Raw genomic sequence first — 21,066 nt, forward strand, 5'->3', positions numbered from 1 at the left:
GTTTTCACCTCCCCTGTCAGCAACGGTTCTGTCAGGACGGGGGCACGTACGCAGCTTTTAGACAGTGACAATAATCTGCAATTCTTAACAGTGCCTTTCCAGAAAGGCGGTTATGCCCCAGGGAGAACCGATCACTCACTTCAAAGCTACATTCATTGTCTGCACTTGCTCTCGCCAGCTAGAAAGGGTCGGATGCAGTCAGTGATTTAGTACCTTCCTAAAGTAGAACAGACAACTTCATATTTTTTTTTTCTCTTCAAGTATCGGCATAACAGTTTATTTACACTTGTATACAATTCTTTTTACTGAAAACCCAACTTAGTAAAACACTCATCACAGTATATTCAAAAGCAGGCTATAAAAATACCTACTATACATAAAACATTTAGCCTCAAGGAATTTTACAGCACCCCTGAAAGTTGAGAGAGGTAAAACAAAGAAAGCAAGAGAGGGGAGACACCTCAAGCCATGCTCGCCAGTGAAGAGAAGCGGCCCTTGGGCTCAGCTCTCACTAGGGGAAACCTTTTCTTCCGCCACATTTCTTCAACCAGGTCTGAGCTCAAGAAGTACCACAGTCAGCCGGTAAAACCCCGCTTTTCTAATACAGACTCCTGGGATTTGCTCTCTGTAACTACAGACAGACTCTGACTTTCTCAATTTAAAAACTGTTTAACAACTCCCGGTCACGGCTGGACGGCGGAGGTCTGGAGGAGCGAGGGCGGCCTGGAGCACAGCCCGGCTTTCCCACGCTGAACACACGTCAAATGGGGAGGGGAAAGTACTTCTACATTTTTGCCACGAAGGTGGCCTTGTTAACTACGCATCAATAAATTAAATTCTCTGAGCAGCGCTGTGTGGTCTCTCTCCTCACACAATAACTATGGACACAGCTGAATTAATAAAGATCTGAAATGGGCGTTACCGAACACGTGGATCGTACACACAAAGCTTTAGACAGCAGCGCTTGAAGCAAGTGTTTCTGGTCGTTCTGTACCCTACACGTTCCTCTTCTGAAACGGAACCCAGCGATATGGTATGGCTTACTTCCAGAGCTGAATATATTGCTGAAATTAGCTTATTTAAAAAAAAAAAAAAAAAAAATCACAACAGCAGCACATTTATAAACCCTGCACAAACAAAAGACAATTTAGCCCTTGCCTGCAAAACTACGTTATGAGGGCCCAGTATTTCACACAGGAATTGAGAAAAAGAAAAAAAAAAACAAACAACAAAACAACCTCCAACAACATACATGGTAAAAGCTCAATTAATTGAAGAGAAGTCCTTAGAAAAAACACAGTCCAACTACCAAAGAATAGTTCTCTTCGCTTCAGAACTAAGAGCCAGCAGCAGTGCTGGCAGCTCGCTTCAGTTGTCTGGTAACACACACAGAAAATCACATTGATTTAGTACAGTTAAAAGGTTGTGGCCTCGACAGACATAGAAAATTCCATTTTTAGCACTGGAGTTTCACAAGGTATAAAAGAGCAGCAAAGAACTGGGATGGTGGAAGATGTTTAAAAACAACACAAAAAACCCCAAGGCAGGTGTGCCTTAAAAATAATTTCAGAATTTACCTGGCATTTGTCTTGCATGAGCTGTTAGAATGGTTAAACTCCACCTAACCTTTCTGTACTGTTTCCTGATGCACGTATTACATGTGGCTATAGAAGAGAAGCATATACTTTTATGTTGAAACTCATTCCAAAAATTGCCTTAAAAAAAAAAAAAAAAAATCACAGCACTAAGTCACAGTCTTAGACAAGCAGCTTCTCCAGCCCTTGACAGTCTGAATCCTTTTCCCCTCCCTTCCAGTCTCAGAAAAGCTGCTCATCCCCTCCTGTAACTGCAGCAGAAAGGACATCTCTCTCTCTCTCTCTCTTTCTCATTACCCAGGCTGCCACCTATACTCATGCTTGTGTCCCCCACTTCATACTGTGTCTTCCACTGCCCTCCAAAACACAGCTGGCCCCTGGAAAATGTTAAAATCTTGCTAAAACAGCAGAATCTTTCAGGTAGCAAATCTAGCTTTAATGCTTTTATTTTCCAAAGGGAAAGTCTCCCCATTTGAGAAAAATTTAACTCGTGGCTGGCAAACCGAAGCTCAATTTAAAACACAGAAAAGCTCCCAGAGCCGATAGGCTTTCCCATTTCAAGTAGTTTTGCAACACGAAGCCTCCAATGCTCAAAATGCAGAATTTTACCTATGTTAAATATGCCATCAAAAAAATCTCCATATAATTCTAGGCAATCATTCACAGTAAAAATAAGAGGAACTCTTAGAAAAACACTTAAAAAAGAAAGTAAAATCTAGTTAAAATCTGACAGTAAAATTGACACGAGCAATTAACCATCTTGCAGTATCCACAGATGAACAATAAAAACCACTGAAACTGCACAAATTTACATACAAAAAAATCTAAAACCAACTCTGCTCTGCTTCCCATCAATCTTTTTAGTGATACCTTTCGGCACTAGGAGTTATCCACAACTACAAGTTTTCTCCAAAGAAGCTGAATCACATTCGAAATGTCTTAAAAGTGAAGGGGAGGCACGTCCGTTCCAACTCACTCGGCGCTCGGCAACGCCTTCTCCGTTCTGCGGGACCTGAGCTGCCACTTAACGCTCTTGCGCTGGAGGAAGGGCTGCCGCCCCCAGGAACTGGAGCTATAGGTGGTTAGGTACTGTCCTCAAAGCTTCTTCTCTTGACCGATCCACACCTACATTCTGCAAATTTAAAGACAAAAAAGATTTTGAAGCAAGGGTCTCAGGGGCAGCTGTAGTTTTGCTTAACACACGGCTATTACGTAAGGCAAAAGATGAGCAAGTTTTAATGCTTATTTCCTCAAAACGTTTTGTAAAACACAAGGAAAGGTCCCAGCCCATGAGCAGAAGTCAGAAGCCAAGCTTAGACCTTGTCCCAGCCGTTAACGCGCTTCGCAGAGCCCAAGTCCCTCAGATACCTAAAAGCAGGCTCTCTGCTGCCAGTGAAAAAGCATCTCTAAGACACGTATTACACCGGGTCTGGTACAACAATCAGTCTCTGCACACCACAGGCAGGTCACGACGTTATGTTTTTTAAGACTTTTTTCCTTTAACCGCCGTTCTTAACCACATTTTTCTAATCCACTATCTCTTCTAGTCTTTATGCATATAGTGTAAGAAAAAACAAAACCACACAGCAAAGGTCATAACCCACACAAGAACTGATAAAACCTGGAGGGAGGGAAGCCCATCTCTCTCTGTTTCGAGCACACTCCAGGAAATGACTCCTGAACACCAACAGCTATAAAACTAATCCTGATCCCATCTGTAAGCAGCTAAGTCACTGGAAGGACTCTAAAAAACTCCCTAAAGAGCTGGTAACATAAATTTAAATGCACTTCAGGACACACGGGCATGTTGGCAGATGTCACACTGACATCAGATAATGTTTCAGTGGTTTTAGAGTCTACTTTCAAAACAAGGTCTCTTCAGTCCAACTCAAGGAAAAGGAGAGCCCCACTAGCACACGGCGAGGGGGACTCTCAGCACACGCTCTCAGACAGCACACAACTCCCTCACCCACAATGCATCAACTTAAAAAGCAAGCCATTCCCCAACCCCAGTTTCTAGGATTTTCAGCCATTTCTTATGAAAACAGGAGATAAACAAGCAGCACCAGATTTGATTTGAGGGTTGAAGTGTGCCAACATCGCTTCTGCCCTTACCGATTCTCCTGCATTAATGTCAGCCCTCTCCCTTCTCATCAGCCTTTGGATAAATCACCCTGTTTTCCACCACAAACACACCACACCAAGGTTTCTGAGAAGACGCGCATGAACGCTGCTGGGCCGAGTCACCCACGTCCTGAAAGTCTCTGCACCCACCAGCACACTGCCCGACCCACTCTCTGACTTCTCTTTGAAGGAAAGAAAAGCAACAATCCTGTTTCAGAAAGAAGCTTCTACAGGTAGCATCTCTTCTGCAGCAAAGGACACAGAGAAGCATCAGCATCTAACAACATGAGGACGTGGCAAAACAAGTCACACTCTGCAGGACCACAATGGAGGAAAAAAACCCAAAACATGCTGGCATTTGTTTCATTTGTTTGCATTTTTCTTAGCAATTGATCCAACGTACCCAGAAATTCCTTGGGACTGTGGAGATGTCTCCACAGGCAATCCAAGAATATTGGCTAAAATCTTTTAAGCTGAGCATCTGCTGTTGATTCAAAGAAAATTAAATGGAGCATGAAATGGAGCATCAATACACAGGAATCCAGAGGTACTGGAAATTAGTCCGCAAGCAGCAAGAACTAGACAGCTGTAACATGAAACTAAAAGGAAACAAGGTGGTCAAGACAAGGCAGAAGACACAGCTTATTTACGTCAATGAGAGGTATCAGATGAAAGCAGCATCTCAGCAACTGAGACAGACCCAAGAGGGAATATCGATACGCAGTCAAGAAAGCTGAAAGCAAAAGGTGCTTCGATTTGAGTAAATGTGAAGGGGAACAGGCTGTAGAAGCGAAGCACACTGAACTGTCGCACTGAAGAAAGAAAACTCCGTCTGGGATAAACCCTAATAAACACACCCTAGGGCTTATTAGACAAACAGAATGCCTAACTGCAAGACCAGATGAACTGAGGCTTAGAAAGGGACTAATATTCTCATTAATAGTAAATGGATTCCTACTCACAGGAATCACATTAGATTAGATTACGGCAGCTGGGATTGTATCCGCTTCCAGAATAGCCATAGGCATCGAGAGAGAAAAGTCGTGCAACGAGAACAGTGCTGCTGCTTAGAAAGCCGACCGAGGTTCTAGCCTTACTTTTGGGACCAAACGGCGTCCCTGCAACTGCTCAGCACTGCCTTACCAAAGCACGTCTGGACAAAACTGCCGTCCTGGGAACAGCACTCCCACTGCTAGGCACCAGCCGCAACACAGTCTGCAGAGCCCGGGAAACGCAGGCGTGGGAACAAAACCAACACACACCCTTTTTCAGTGCTATTTCTACCAAGGCATATAGGCCTCGGTCAGTCCGGGCAGCGGCTTCCTGCTTCCAGAGCCTGCTCCCCGAGGAGGCTCAGTGCTCACCGGGGCAGGAGCGCTCTCACTCTGCCTTGCACAAGGGTCCGTCTCACCCAGTCCTCTCTGGAAAGACTCAAAACACGCAGATTAACCCAAATACGCTCTCATACCACTGTTCCTCCTCTCCTCGTTATACTCCCCTCTGCTTTGCACATTTTTTTCCTACAGAACAGAGCCTCCACCAAAAACAAAGTGCTAGGGGTTTCCGAACAGGACAGTCTGCCATTTCAGCTTTATTTTGATTAGCTACATGCGATCTTCACAGCAAAACGGGAAGATTTCGCAGGAAGGCTCCTCTAGGGAAGAGGGCTCTGAAAGGCACAGGAGCCACGAAGACAGTGAAAGCAGATGCAGTTAATAAGGGCCCTGCACAGCTGAACAACCAGCGCAGGCACAAAGAGAGAAAGAAACAGCACAATATAAACAATCCAGTACTCTTACCAGCCAGCTTTCCCTTCACGAGCTGTGCCGCAAACTGTCACTGCCGCTTCCCACCCAGCATCAGGCCTTTCTTTTATTAAGAAAAAGTCCTCTCAGGCAGAGAGGACTATTAAGCAATCCTGCCATAACAGGAGACCCCTTAGAGCGCAAAACTGCTTTTAAATATCCCCTTCACTCTGTTGCACGCATCAGCACAACGAGCATTACGCTCGGCAAAGAGAACAACACGCAGCCGCAGCCCCAGGAAATCAGGCTGGCAGCAGCTGACAGGGATGGAGGGTCCTGGGCGCTTCCTGCTGCTTCCCCTCCCGCTGCGACCTCCGCCGGCCGCAGAGCAGGCAAGCCCGGCTTTCCTCTCCGGCCAAGTGCTGGCCCCTTCCATCTTCCCCCTCCACTTCCTCCAGCAGCCCAAGCCATCCTTTTTCAAGCAGCAAAACTCAGTTTTTCCACAGCAGACGCCTGCGCAGATTTTGGCTCCGTCAACAATGTAACGCGTTTACTTTAAATTTGCACAGTATTTCCTTCGGTCGTGTCCCACGGAGGTGACAGCACTCCGAGCCGCCTCGGCGCAGTTTCTCAGTACCCAACTATGGCCAGTGACCTCCCAGGGACGTCACTTCAATTCTCAGGTAAAAACAACTGGACTCACTAATTAACGTGCAAGCAGGTACGGCAGGCTCAGATCTCCTCCTCCTCCATGGCATTTTTCACGGCAAAGCACATGCCAAGAGGCTGGGGCAATTAAACACTGAAAAGCGACAAAACACTCCCACGTCACGGTCATAACAGAAAGAGGAAAACAATCTGGGCTCCATCAGTCCCAGCCCATCCTGGGACACTGGTTTAACTAAATACCAAGCGGTACAGTGGGAGGCTCTGTGGCCAGGAGGTTATCTGGTTCTATCAGACATTCCTGATTGCTATAAACCTCTTAAAACTTCCGTGTCATTTTAAAAGTGCAGATATGTAACACTCTTTTTCCAAAATCCCGGTTTTGGAAAAACGTACTACCTGAGAAACCTAAACAGATAAAAGCTTTCCACAACACGCCACTCTTGCTTACTTGCAAGACTAAAAGGCCCCCCTCCTCGGAAGACAGTTCCAGGACTTGGTGATTTTCTGCCTTTCCCAGACTCGATGCTACCTAAACAAAGCTGCTTCGATGGCACAGATGCTTCCCACTGCCTCATTTTGCCCACCGTAACATCACAGAGAAAGGAGCCAAGGCATGGCACCACATCTCAAACAAGCTGCGGTCTTCTCCAGCCTGTGAAAGGTTTGGCTGTAATTCAGTTTAGGATGCATACCCTGCTGGTCTGAGATCCCGCGCCTACTGGAGTCACAACCCAGCTACAAAATCATCAGGGCTACCTCTGCTTCCACATTCTGAAACCATCAATGCTGCTTATTGTAGCCTAGATAAAATCTGGGTACAAAACCTATGGAGCAGAGCTGCAAATGCTCGTCGATCACCCACGTCCGTACAAGAAGCAGGAAAGGAGGAAATTTAAAATCACTTCTGCCGGCGGGCAAACCCTAAAGCCTAGTTAATGCAGAACAGCTGTTAAGAAAAGTCATACATTAAAAACATTTATACACATTCCTGTACCTTGAATAATTGTTCTGGAACTAAGTGAGAACTCGCTACCCTCTTGAAACAGCACATCATTAATTAGCACATCTAGAGCACTAGCGCTATGGATCAGCAGGATTAAGGTTTTACAGTAACTATGGATTGTTATTCTATGCTACAGAGCAGTCCAATCACTCCCAAGGGCACTGACAGAGACAATACTGGTGCCTAGACAACAAACTTCAGCTTTTCCTCATCTCACACAGGATGCTGTGTTTCATGGCTTTCATAAACACACTGCAACTAACATTAAATGATTGCTGGCTGTTACAATAAAACTTAATGCTGCAGGATCTTTAAATTATAGCAATTTACAAAGACAGCATACCACTGACAGCCGGTCAATGTTTGATAACTCGTCCACAATAAATGAACCAGTGCAATAGTTTTATTGTGATCTGATAATTTTTTCAAGTCATGCGCTGTACAGACATTTGGTTTGGGTTTTGAGTTGTTGGGTTTGGGTGGGGCTTTTTTATTTCAAAGTGATTGGAATGATTAGTTTTTCAATTTATTTTGAAGTAGTAGGATGAAAACAGCACCCCAAGTTCGATAGTTGATCAGCACACAGGATTCACTGATGAGCAGGGACTGTTACAAGAGCGTCCTCGGGAGGTCTGGAAATGTCTACATTCTGTATAATAATAAAAATACAGAGGAGAATATTTATCATGCAGCAGTAAGAGCGACAAAAAACCCCCATCAGATTCCTTCACAAGTACACAGCTGCATTTATTTAAAAGCAGAGATTTTTTTAACCCCCCCAGCCCAAGAATGCAGCAGACTGACAGCTGGTTGGTGTCCCAGAACGAGACAGCAGGAAAACACATTTACAGTAATTGCTGATCCCATGCTGATAGTATTACCAAAAGCTCAAGTCATTCATGTTTAGGAGGAAGTCTTTTACAGGCCCAAGCAGGAATCCACTTAAACATGTGCTTGAGCACATGCACATCTATCCATTAAGCAACTTTCAGTGCTTTGCTAAACTATGCCATATACTTCTTTCCCAAGGGAAGACTTTTAACATTTGTTTGTGTTATAGGCAATGTACTACCCCTGACAAAACAGAAAAATATCTTCCCAGACACCTTAACCATTCAAGACTGATCACACCAACTAGATCCCACCTCGTTTTGCAGAGGCTGGGGGGGGGGGGGGGGGGGGGGGGGGGGGGGGGGGGGGGGGGGGGGGGGGGGGGGCAGGGAAGACATTCAATGCAGCAAATTATTCAAAACCAAACAAAACCAAACCACCAGCACAGCCAAACACTCGCGCTAGGAAGCCCAGCTTTGAGGGCAGCTGTGCGGAACCAGGCTCAGGAATCACGCCTGCCATGGTACCACCTCATGCAGGTCCCAAAGACTGTGCAAGTTAGTATTCGCCCTTCCACCAAGAAAGCAGACTATGATAAACTGTTCTGAAGTTCCTGACAAGATCTTGATCTAAGATTTGGCCCATTTTAGGCCAAATCATTGCCAATTCTTCAAACTTCGTGCTGATGGGCTTCATGAGTCTTACTTGTTTTACACCATGGTAAGCAAACTCACCTTTCACTAAACATTTCTCTCTCCCCTTCCCCCCACAAAATCAAAACGGAGATCCGGGTTTCTTGCTACAAGCAATCTCCCTGTCTGTCAGTCACTGACTAAGACAGAGGTCCAAAGCAGACATTTTACCCCAGTGCTTGTTTTCTGGCCCAAAGAGGGGACCCAAGCAACAGCTAAAGTAATTCCCCTGAATTATTTTCAGTAAAAAGACTATAGACTCCTTCCTTTGAAAAGGTCAGGAACTTAAGCCACTACAATGCTGACAAACACAAGGCTTCAATCCACTTCAGACAAATCATCATCATACAATGAAGTTTACACATACTATAAACAAATACTCTAGTGCTTGGCCTGCATTTCTGCCGTCTGAAAACAAATGCTTCCAGCTGAAGCCAAAAAGGAGTGCACTGTTCTGAAACACAGACTACAAATTACTTGTGGGGGCACAGAACAGCACACTGGGCAATTCTTAATTAAATAGTTTCATTGTTTAACAATGTTGTTATCTGTGATGCTGCATTTAATTAAATGCTTTGACTTCAATAGACTATTTGAAAACTTAATTTTACAGAAGTAATTAACATTTTCGTAGGCAATGTAAATGAAAGCTTTGGAAATTTGCATAGTCCTCTGAGCAGCATTTAAAAGCAGACAGGATCAACTTAGTCCTTCATTCAGCCCTACTACATGAACAGCGTATCATCATCCATACTTCACTGGTCTGGGTTTCTTTGGGGGCAGAGGGAGAAAAGTGTTTGAGTTTTTTTAATAAAAATGCCTCTGCTCCTTTTTTCCTTTTGTAAAATTCATTAACTCAATTTATTTCTTTTCGAATTAAACAGCTTTATGTCTTTGTGTCCACTGCAATGCAACTATCTGCATGATCCTCTCCACGCACCTGAAACACAGCCACTCAACACCAACGTCACTATGGCCACATCACTTGCCAGACGTGTTAAGAGTCACTTGGTGATCAGGCAGAGCTTTCCCCCTCAAAATAAACATCTTCACTTAGAGAAGTGGTGTTTCCAACAGCAATTCCCAAGACACTTTAGCAAGCTGTAAATCCAGCACCAATATTTTATCAGCCAAACTAAAGATGTTCAGTTGATCTACTTTATTTAACATGGATAACCTAACACCTGCTCTAAGACATCCTCATTTATTTTCACCATGCTCCTCCAACACCTTTTAGGCGCTGTGAAAACAGAATGGTTTTCCTAAACCTAACAAAGCACACTAAGATACAAAAGTGGTAAAGCAGAACAACAAAGGAGAAAGGGGAAGAGAGAGGAAATACGCAATACGACTATCTAATAGAAAATGTCTTGGCTATGAACGACCAAAAGTCAGTATTTTCAAAACTCAAATACCCAAGTCATTAAAACAAAACTTCTTTGCAGATCCCTCCAGCACGAATTCTGCACACCTACCACAAATGTATACCCTCATATAAGTAAAGCATTTTGTGTCACGTGCCATATTGAATACACACACAAACACACATTTATCACTATATTCCTTTTCACCACAAACCATCGTTCTGAAAACCAGACAGCCCTTTTTTCTCACGTTATCAAACTGACTTTTAATTCACCAGCAGGCATGGCTCATAACCTCAGTAAGGAATCAGTGCCATACCTAGCAGCATTAGCATGAGGATCTGCAAGGGAACCAGAAACTTGAAATCATGACACATTTTACACAACTTTCATAACACAGCAATGGAAGAGCTTTGTGCGAGCAGCAGACTCAACCTAAGCTCATATCAACACAGAACTGCGTGCCTGACACAGGGAGAGTATGAAGCTGCCGCGGTCTGATGTCTTATCTCCACTTAATTTTACGAATACGCTCAATTTCCTTTTCCCTAGTTGTTCTGCTGTATCCAGAGACCTAGTCTTCCTCTCCAGCTTTGGATTAAAACACAGGTGGCATCATCAATTCTTCTTTTTCATGTAGCAATGATCTCCGTGATGAAAAAGCTGATGATTTCATTATTTACTCTCTCCAAAATAAGCGTGGCATTCATAAAAACGTACTTTGTGACTACACCCTACTTCTGCTGAATGCCAAAGCCTGGAAGAACTTAATACAGTTTCTAGATTGATAATGTATCTTCAAATTCTCATTCATTTTTTGAAGATAAACTACTCCAGCTAGAGCTCGTACGTAAGATAAATTTGCTCAATAAAAAGGATTTTTTCCCCCCTCAACAGCAAATCAGTAGTAAAGCTTGATATGTAAAATTAAATACACTCAGCTGAGTTATCAAATCGTTTCTAACCACAAGGAGAATGGAAATCAGCTCAGATAGTATATTACATCAAGTTCTCCGATTTGAAAAGTATTCTTACCTCAGGTTTATCTCTGTGTGTGTTTACAGCTTCAACATTCAGAAAGATAGATTCTACTTTACATCCTGTTGATAGAAAACACATTTTTAGAATTGGTCTGCTTTAAAGATGAAGTTATAGTAAAGATGCAATCTAATTTTGAGTTGGTGAAAGCTAATCACTTTCCCCTCTGATTTATACTAGAATTTCCCGAATTCTGAATAGCTAAAGCTATTGAAATGAATCTGTTCCACCAGGATGAACATTATTCTCAATCTGATAATCCATCTCCTATTCTCACCTTAGCTTGCTTTATCATTATTTTCTTTGAAACAAATTCTCATTTTTAAACATACATGAACAACAACATTCAGTCAGAAAGTTCTTCTTTGTAATTTTTTTGGTTTTTAGACATCCTAGACTTCTTAGAGTTTCATTGTAATACAGAAGATAAATGCTGCTCTCCTTTTTTAAAACATGAAAATGATTACGAGAAGGTACACTGCATGTTGTAAGCAACCCCCATTCCTCTATGCGTGCAAAACAGTTTTAACCCCAGCTAAATGGAACTTTAAAGTTGACTTCTGAAAAGGAACTTCTCCTTTTCACCCAAAAACAAAAAACTCCAGAGAAGCAAGAAAAATTAAAGAGTCAGAAGAGACAACTATTACTCAGGTAGTATAAACTGACCCACTTAGAGAATTATAATTACTCAGCCACTGCAGCCACACCATTTTAAGCAATATCTGATTGCCAAACACTGTCTTATCTCACATGAGCATGACACTTATAAGCTACCGCTAGCCTACACAACATTCATGAATAGTCAAATTCCTCTGACATACCACAGAGTCCATCTTGTATCACAAACAGGTTTTCAGATTTTTCTGCTCACTTATTTCCTAACGTTGTAACACACTCCATAGAATTACAACATGGCAGAAAAAGGTGATTTTAGCCTTTTCTTAGCCACTACACTTTACAAAAAAAAAAAAAAAAATTAGTAAGGCAAGTATTTGCCTTCCCTTAGGGAAGCCTATTCTGAGAAACCCCATTTGTCATGAACACTGTGAGCAAACACTGCAGGAGGGCCAACGCTCAGAGAAAGAGTCAACCAGAAAACAGATTTTAAGGGAGAAAAGCACCCATCTCCCACTGGAAGAGCACCCTAGTCATCCTTCTGTTCACGGATCCATCGTGACCCCTGAAACCAAGCAAAACCAAGCTCTGATCTCTGATGCTGGCCATTACTAAGGACTGGTTACACAGCAGACACACTTCCAGAGACCTCTCAGTTCTTACCACACCTGAAAGAAATATTGTATGGAAAGCTTTAAATATAAACTAAAGGGACATGAGTTACTCCACAGTAACTACAATGTGCACATTCCCAGCTCATTTTTAATTACCAATGTGCAAGTTCATACCTACAGCAAGATGCAGTTTCTCTTTCCTGTGTGCTCCCACACAGACCACCACTATACTGGATTGTTGGGTAAAAGTCTAATTTATCCTAATCCAACTGTCAGGCCATAACAGATGTTCCCCTACTAAAGATCAGACGCTTAGGGTGGGAATGATGCTAGCTTCAAACGCCGGGAAGAGCAAACCCCTAAGGGAGGTGTTACCCCAGAACAGGATTAGCTGGAAGGTATTAAACACACCACGTTTGATCCTGCATCCTGCCTCACTGGAGCCAAGTGACACATCAACTTGAAATAATGCTATAGATTATTACTGTATAAATAGTTTACACAGTCCTTGTATTTTCAGGTGGTCAAATTCCAAGAAGTAGGTTGACTGAAATGTGCTAATCAGACATACATATCAAACACTTTAAAAAAGAACAATGGAATTTCTTTCACTTAAGTCAAAAGGACAAGGACAGTATTTCATACCACTTCTTTTCCTCCCTCATGTAGTATGTGAGTAAACACTGCAAACATCCAGGCCCTCTTAAAATTTATGAACAGCCACCCAACTTCCTACAAAAAAAAAACAAACCCAAAAACAATCCCAAAACAAAAACCTCCCCGTGGAAACAGGCCGAGACTAGCAAGTCAAGAGAATCCAGTTTCCAAAAAAAAAAAAAAAAAAAAAAAAAAAAAAAAAAAAAAAAAAGTTTTAACTGTTCTAAATCTCTATTTTCAAAACTCCAGCTTGTCATGCAAGGCTAGGAACACCAGATGTCACCAAAGCGTAGACAGTTATTACCTACTGTAGGACAACACTGCAATTAAATGACAAAAATCTCTTCAGACAGATTTCCCAGTGTAACAGCTAGTTACTTTGTCTTAAAAAACAAAGTACAGGTCTAGACTGCTATTTTTCAAAGCTGATAATCAAAGACAGCTTTGCATTTCCAATTAATAACTCTGCTAGCATTTTTTAGCAATCCATTTCCTGGTAAGCTGTGCAGACAGTTCTCTTTGTCTATAAATAATCTTCTGAACTGTGATGAGATATCAGAAGATATAATTAAGCCATCACTTAAAGAAAATTAACAGCAGGCACGTGTTAAGCTGAGGTTGAAACATACACACAAAACTTAATTAGCAATCAGCCTAAAACCCAAGAAGTACATGTTGCAACCCATACCCCACACTCTACAAGCTAGCGGAAAATCTCAGTTAAAGCCCCTGAGCTAAGTACTGATAATAGCTGCTGATGAAGGAATGCCAACAACAACAAACAAGGTAAGTACATGTGGTAGTGTGAAGGTCCACGAAAAAATACTTCAGGAAAAGAGAACAAAGTTATTTAAGGGTAAGGGGAACACCCTTTGTAAGATGAGAAACCTACATAAATGTAAATTTGCCTGTCTTCTAAAAAGCAATACTCTCAAATACGTTTGAGATCTCAAAACTGAGATCTCACTTACTGTACCAGATGTGTAAATGGCATGGGTTTGCCAGAAAAATTAGTGAAATAGCGTATGAACTGAGTACAAAAGAAAACTGTCCACCAGCAGTTACAGCCACTGGTAGTTTCAGGCCTTCACTAATACATACGTATTTTCTGGCATAACACAAAGCAAATTTAAACCAAAGGATTCATTGATTCTAACACATGCAATGTCAAACCTAATTGTTCAATTCTATTTTAAAGCAAAATAAACTAAAAATGTGTTTTAATTTAAAGGCTTCACAAACTTTACTGATGACACGACAGTATAGTTAGACTTACATATCATATATACTTAATATACTTACAATACTTAATACTACTTACCATAAGCCACCGGGGTTAGCTTTAAGACAGTATGCAGTGGGCACTTCAGGTAAGGCAGTTGTTCTGAGAAATAGAACAACAAATTACATATGAAATACAGATTACAAGAACACTAACTTTTCTATTATGTTACAGGTCAACCACTTAAATGTCTTTTTATCTGTTTTCTTCTCTCGCATCTCTATGCTATTCAAACAGCAAAACCCAAACATTACAGTATTCCAGGGGAGGAGCAGCCCAAGAAAAATCAACTACCAAGTTTCACGTGTGGGTCAAATACAAAAAATTAACTCGCGTACTTGCCTAGCACAACCACCCTCTGATGATAAAAGAAATTGTTAGAATTTACCATTTGGAACCTTAATCAGTAAATTTTCAAAAAGCAGACCATTTGTAATGTGTCAAGGAAGACCTACCTGCAGGCTTGTCAAGAAAATATGCGAGCAAACAGCGCATGACAGCTTGGTGACATATGACAAGCACGTTTTCCTGCCTTTCAAGTTCCATAATTACCGGCTCCAGTCTCTGAACAAGATCTTCATAGGACTGGGTGGGGAGGAGAAATACACAGCACATTAAAAAGGGAAAACTCTTTGAACAGTATATGTATATACAGTGGATCTTACTTTCATATTAGGCATCTTCTAAATATTATATTAGTGCACAGACAAATGTTGGAGTAATAATTTTCCTTAAATTAAGAACACAGTCCGGGTCTTCCAGACTATCAAAGAGCATACATGTAACAAACTTCCCTCATGGAAAAGCTTTATTAAATTAGTCACTATGATCAAGAATTTCCACAAAATCCCTAGAATATAATTCACAGCAAACGTACAGGTTAAGTCTTGCATATTATTTTCCATACCTCATCTTCAAAAGCATCTCTCTTCCAAGCAAAATTCTGGGAAGCCCAGCCTACAGTCAGCATAAAAAGAGTTCACAAAGCCTGACTTGTTCAGGCTGCCCGTTGAAAACAAACTATGGGCTTGATGAACTGGCTTGGTGATGGCAGCCACCATCTCATCAAAAGTCACAAAGCAAGGAAGCCGGATTTCTCTTGCAACCTGTCCTGCACAGCATGCACACAGTGAATCTGCTGCTGCAGGTGAACAGCAGGATTTCCGCATGTGCATGCTTAATTTTCACATGCACAGTAAAGACAATACTTCCACAAAATGTGTCATGCATTGCACATGCAGAGAACACAGCACATCACCCAGCAGGGCAGGGAATGACCCCAGCAGAAAGCCTTCACCCTGGTCCCAAGACAGGCATGGGGGCTGCCCCGTTGGAAAGTGGCATCGCTGATTCAGACCTTGGCAAGAGAAACCCAGTGGTCGCTGGTCTCCAGCGAGGCTGTGCAAACCCCTGCACTGTTACCAGCGACAGAGAAACTGCCTTTGACAAATGACTGAGATCAACTAATCACCCCAAGGAGATGAGGGAGTTTGAAATGTCTGTCACCATCCTAGAGGATGGCATCAGTTTGAAAAACAAACACTCCTTGTTCAAATGGATTAGGAGAACTTTGCAGCTTAATGACTGCCTCATTAGTAAGACAGGGCTCACATCCGCAAGAACACTGCTCTTATCACAAGCCGCTCTTCGCACAGTGATTACTCTTGACTGCTGAGAAAAGAAGACCACAGAGCTCTGCTTCCTCATGACACAAAGAGCGGAGCAGCTGGTGCAATTACTCCTCCGCCCTGCTGCCCCGAATCCTAAGCCTTTAGCACCCACAGACAGGCCGTGTGACCATCTGGTAATTGCTGCACTGTAATGGGTTTGCTTTAGAAAAGCTGTCAGCAAGTTATTTTCCCAGAGGCAAGGAGTTTATTAAAGTTAAAGACCAATGTGGCTACAGATTTCCCTAGCATTTCAGCCAGAACTGCATGCAAAACAGCCATTATCTACAGCAAGGATGAACAGAAAAAGGCCATCTTGGCAGTATGTTTGCATATGCAATAGTTTGAAGCCTTGCAATCATTCTTCCTGCTTTATCACTGCAGGACCAGCATAGAAACGATGCCCACAAGATCAAAGCTCTCAATTGTTTTTCTAAATCTATTGTTTTATTTTTCAAGCCCTGAATCAAATTAAATGGTCTGGGCTCAATCCTTGCAAGCTCCTATGTGCTTTCCCCTGGAAAAAGGAACAACCTTTTTATTAATTTAAAAATTTATTTTTTCCTTCCTAAAGCTGGCATGCATGCGTTCAAGAAGACAAGGAAGCCCTTCACCTTAAGAGACAAAAAATAGCATACCTCTCCTTTAGGGTATCTGTATCTGTATTTGTCTTGGTCTCTCAGTGCAAATTCAAGCGGATAATTTTCCTGTATTTCTTCATATGTCATTTCTTCACACACTCCCTATAGGTAATAAAAATAATTAAAAAGCCTGTATTTCCAGCAGTGCAAAAAGCAGATATCACTCTTAAACAAAACCGTATGTAAATAACCTTTAACAATTATATTTTGTTACTCTGACACTTAAAGACAAAATTGTCACACATGATGAACAGGACTCAGCTGGGCTCAGATGTGGTTAGAAGGAATCATTAAATCCCTATATAAGTGAAGTTACATATATGGGCAAGCAAGGTCACTGAGCAAGGTCACATTTTATCTATTGCACCTGCTTGTGTATCTTAGAGGTGCAGTTGGAAAGTGCCAACTAGCAACCCCCACCTACCAAAAATTTCTTCCCAACCCTCACCTACCAAAAATTTCATAGCATCGTGGCTTCTACAGGGGAATGTTTTACTGGGAAAGACAAACCAAGACTAAATTAATTATGGCAAAATTTAATAAAACGTTTAGCATTGTTAACAGGAATTAATGACAATTTTCCCAGCCTCTAGAACCAGCTTAAATGACTTTCTATCCCATAAAAGGCATACCATTACAAAATTAAGTACTTCCTTCATCCCTAGCAAACAAAGCAACTTATTAGACATTTAGAAAAGAAGAACTTACTGCATCTATCTCATTCAAAACCTTCCACTGCTCATAAGGCACTCCCAAGGCTTCAGCAGTCTGAATTGTCCTTTTCATCTGGCTGGTCCAAACTTTCAGATCTTTGATATTTTGCTCATTAATAAATTGTGCCAAGCTTTTGGCAAACTGAAAGAAAAACCATGAGACACTGGATGAGGGCTCAGAGCCAACACACTGTTCAGTTTGGAACACACAGGCTCTAGCCTCTGTAAACTCATTGTAACTTTTCCAAAAGGCTCTGTCAAAGTTTTTGTGAAGAAATACAACGTGTTCTGTTAAGCCAAGGGGGACAGGAGAGGGAAGGAAAGGAGTACAAGGAAGATACAAGCCTTCTGCAGTCCCTATCTTTACCTCCAGGAATTTTCCTTTCAGCTTTAATTTGTGAACCTTCCCAATTATACAACAAGTCAGGATTTTACAAAAATACAGTTAAAAAATAAAGCCCTCTTGACAACTGCTTTGTGCTGTAGGATAAAAAGGAATTTCAACCAACAGAATGACAGATAAAAGAGCACATACCAAATCACAACACACAAAGTGCGTCCGTCCAGTTTCCACTACCCACATACGCAACTAAAAAAATCCTTCTGAAACATGTTAAGAGGAAAAGGGTGTACAAGAACAAAGCTGTAATTACACAGCACAAACTGCACACATGCATAGACACACACAAAACCCAGTCACACTTGTTCAGGAGGTACGTACTTCTTTCCCCCTGACAGACAGTCCAGGATCTCCTCCTATTCTCCCTTTCAGATTGAGTTCACTTTCTCCATGTCGACAGAGGTAGATTGACCGAGGAGTCACATGGATATTCATGAGGTAGTAGACAATTCGGCTCTGGATGTGATCCATTACTCTGTTCACAAGGTAACTCCTTCCGACATCCATAATTTTAATATAAGAAAGATCCCTTTCACGAACAAACAAACAAAAAAAGCCCCATAAGATTCCACAGTTTCTATTAGCATGTACCACAATCTTCCCACCCTCTCTCTCATTATAAAACAAAGGGGCAACAAGCCAAAGCAATAAACAAACCCTCAATTACCCATGGAATATGCATTAGTCCTAAGAAACAACGCAATACTCCAAAGGTATAGGATGAACTCTACTCCTTTCACATGTAAGCTGCTCGCATCACTTTCTTTTCTGTTCCCTTTACTTGTACTTTGTCTCCCAAATCTAGATCCTACTCTTGGAAAAATACAGTCCTCCCACTGAAAGGAAGATTCAGTGGAGTCATTCAACTGCGGTAGCTTCAGTAAGATACCCAGGTTTTTTACGATACTACATATTTTTCTCCAGGTTACAAACACTTCCCCCGCAGCAAGTATTTGTCTGATTGCACCCAGGGGCCAAAAGGCACAGTCACTATTTACCCATCTCAATTAACCCTTGCAGAAAAACTACAGCATCAGAAGGACCAGGGACTAGCCTGAAGCAAGACATTTCCTCAACCACTCTATCAACAACTACTTGTTAACAGTACTGTAATTTACCCCACCACTACCTTCTCTCAGCATCAGATAGGTTACAATTTCAATTTTCACTGCTCATCCTTTCTCATCTGAGCTATAATTTCAGAGTAGCATCTAGTTTAAAGGAGGACAAAAGACTAATAAGCTGAAAATAACCACTATTGGTTTCTAGCAATGCATTTGTGACATCACACCGCAATAAAACAAAAAAACTTATAATAAAACCAAACGGAGGTGATGAGAAGCAAGCATCATCACCTCATCTCTGATAGCGTTCTTCGGAGTTAATCGTTCCTATTTCACCCAGGCACAACCATTAGGTCCATCACAGAAATTAAATGCATGAACTGATCTGACTGAACCAGCTTCACACTGCTTACACTCAATTACATTAAAATGCAGCTCCGCCTTCTCTATAGCACTGGTCCTGAAACAACCCAGGAGCACCTGGTACGAGTGCAGCTCAAAATCCCACACCAAAATCCTGGACTGTAGCAAGAGAAACAGGGCTCCTCCACACATGGTTCATCCCTACCTTACTTTCAAGTGTTGAAAGTGAATGAAAAACAGATGAATGCTTTGGCATGAGGGCAAATCATCTAGCTAAGAAAGTTTCTCACAGCCCTGCATCTGCAGGATAATTTGCAAGCACAAATAAATAAATTTAGAAGTCACATTTTTAAGACTGATGTGTTCAAAATTCATACTAGCCATGTCAATAAATGAAGTTATGCTTACAAATCACTCAGGTCTCCTCTACATACTAAAAAACCAAACAACAACCAACCACTACAGCAAGTCTGGAATAATTTCTAAATGCTGGTTCTATCCCAGAAGAATCATACCATTCTCCAAGTGGGAAAATCAAAAAGAGTATTGTCCCAGAGCAGACTCGTTAGCCAATTTTCCTCAAGGAAGCAAGTTTCCAGGCTACACCTCCAGAGCCAACTCTCTCTAATTTGCCAAAGGAAAGAGAGCTCAAGCCATTAAAAAAACATGACTAGAAAGCCCTAATCCCCAATACGGGATGCTCCATCCCCCAAGGAAACATCTTAAAATAACCCAGTTGTGATTACAGTATTGTTTCATCACTTACTTGTCAAGAGTTTCATCTAATGTCTCATACGAGTTCTTGTAGCACTCTATTCTTTTCATGAAGTCTTCTGTTGCTTCATCATTACTACAATCAACATAGTCAGGACTACCCAGCTTCACTTGCTGTTTAAAATAAGAACAGGAGAATAGTATGTACGTTTCTTTCCCTTTTTAATGGAAGTTTAAAGAAATAGGAAGGGGGAGAACACAACACAAAAACTTATTTTCTGGCAGTTAATTAAAATATATGTAAACCAAAAAGAGCTATTCTTCATAGAATTAAGCTTCTGAGTTAGTATACACATGGACAGGAAAATAAACTAAAAGTGTTCCATTAATGGGAGCTAATGTTTTTTGCTATTGGAAGTTCTTATAATACTTCTAAAAATACTGGGCTACTTTAAATCTCTTGACTAAAGCCGTTAAAGCAAACTTTCTTATACTCACCACAATGTTTGCAGCAATGACCTCTGGATCTACACATACTGACTCAACAAAAAAAGTCTTCAGTCCAAACGAGAAGTCACGTATACAGAAGGAAGGAAGAAGGAAGATGCATTAAAACGCCTCTGGAGACTAACGCACACAAGCAGCATGTTGCCCACCCGCACGCTAACCCCTTTTTAACAGAGCCATGCGTTAAACTTCCCTCCATTACTCAGAAGGTTTCTCCAGACCCTCTCATCAGAAATTGTTGGCTTACCATTCCCTGAAGCATCACGCTCTATACTCTCTTCCCCAACAATGCTTATAAGTGGAAAAATTTTGCAGTGAGAAAAATTTAGGATGCAAGAGGAAGAAATAAATGTAGAGGATGCCAAGTTCAGCCACACAAACAGTAACTAATGCTTCTGAAATAATAATTTAGAAGCCTTTCAACTAGTGGAGTAGCCTCACTTAAAAAGAAGTTTGTGTTTTGCTGTCTCAAAGTTTTATGGAGATGCAAGTTTAGAGGAAATGAAAGATTACTGGAGAACAGCCAAATGCAAAAGGCAGAAAGCCACAGAAAGTTTTTGGTTGGTACGGAACTAACACAGAATTCCCTATGTGTTTCTGCAGCAAAAGTCTGAACTGCACTAAGAACCATATTTTAAATAGTTCTTGCTGACAGTACACTCAGAACTACAGGTCCAGGATGACAGAATTGAAGCCACAGCATAAAAGAGACTAGCTCCAAACAGTACAAACATTAAAGACGAGAAAAATGAGGATTGGGTGACTTTT

The 21,066-nt window shown here is 41.6% G+C and overlaps 1 protein-coding gene across 5 annotated transcripts in view; it reads right to left on the bottom strand.

Annotated features, from left to right (window-relative positions):
- Window positions 1-1,746: 1,746 nt before the first annotated feature.
- Window positions 1,747-21,066, bottom strand: part of LOC127021523 (6-phosphofructo-2-kinase/fructose-2,6-bisphosphatase 4) — a 99,555-nt gene continuing 80,235 nt past the window's right edge. For 4 of the 5 annotated variants that reach the window (XM_050904642.1, XM_050904641.1, XM_050904643.1 and 1 more), the window contains exons 6-14: window positions 20,290-20,346; window positions 19,844-19,965; window positions 17,972-18,179; window positions 17,246-17,392; window positions 16,535-16,639; window positions 14,685-14,814; window positions 14,269-14,331; window positions 11,059-11,123; window positions 7,532-7,785 (exon numbers count right to left, since the gene is read on the bottom strand). In XM_050904642.1, coding sequence (XP_050760599.1) covers window positions 7,726-7,785; window positions 11,059-11,123; window positions 14,269-14,331; window positions 14,685-14,814; window positions 16,535-16,639; window positions 17,246-17,392; window positions 17,972-18,179; window positions 19,844-19,965; window positions 20,290-20,346 — 957 coding nt within the window. In that variant the 3' untranslated portion in view covers window positions 7,532-7,725. Of the gene's footprint in view, window positions 2,728-7,531; window positions 7,786-11,058; window positions 11,124-14,268; window positions 14,332-14,684; window positions 14,815-16,534; window positions 16,640-17,245; window positions 17,393-17,971; window positions 18,180-19,843; window positions 19,966-20,289; window positions 20,347-21,066 lie in introns of those variants that run through there. The other variant, XM_050904638.1, reaches the window with a different exon arrangement.

This window comes from Gymnogyps californianus, chromosome 13 (assembly GCF_018139145.2).
Source record: "Gymnogyps californianus isolate 813 chromosome 13, ASM1813914v2, whole genome shotgun sequence".
Classification (NCBI taxonomy): Eukaryota; Metazoa; Chordata; class Aves; order Accipitriformes; family Cathartidae; genus Gymnogyps; species Gymnogyps californianus.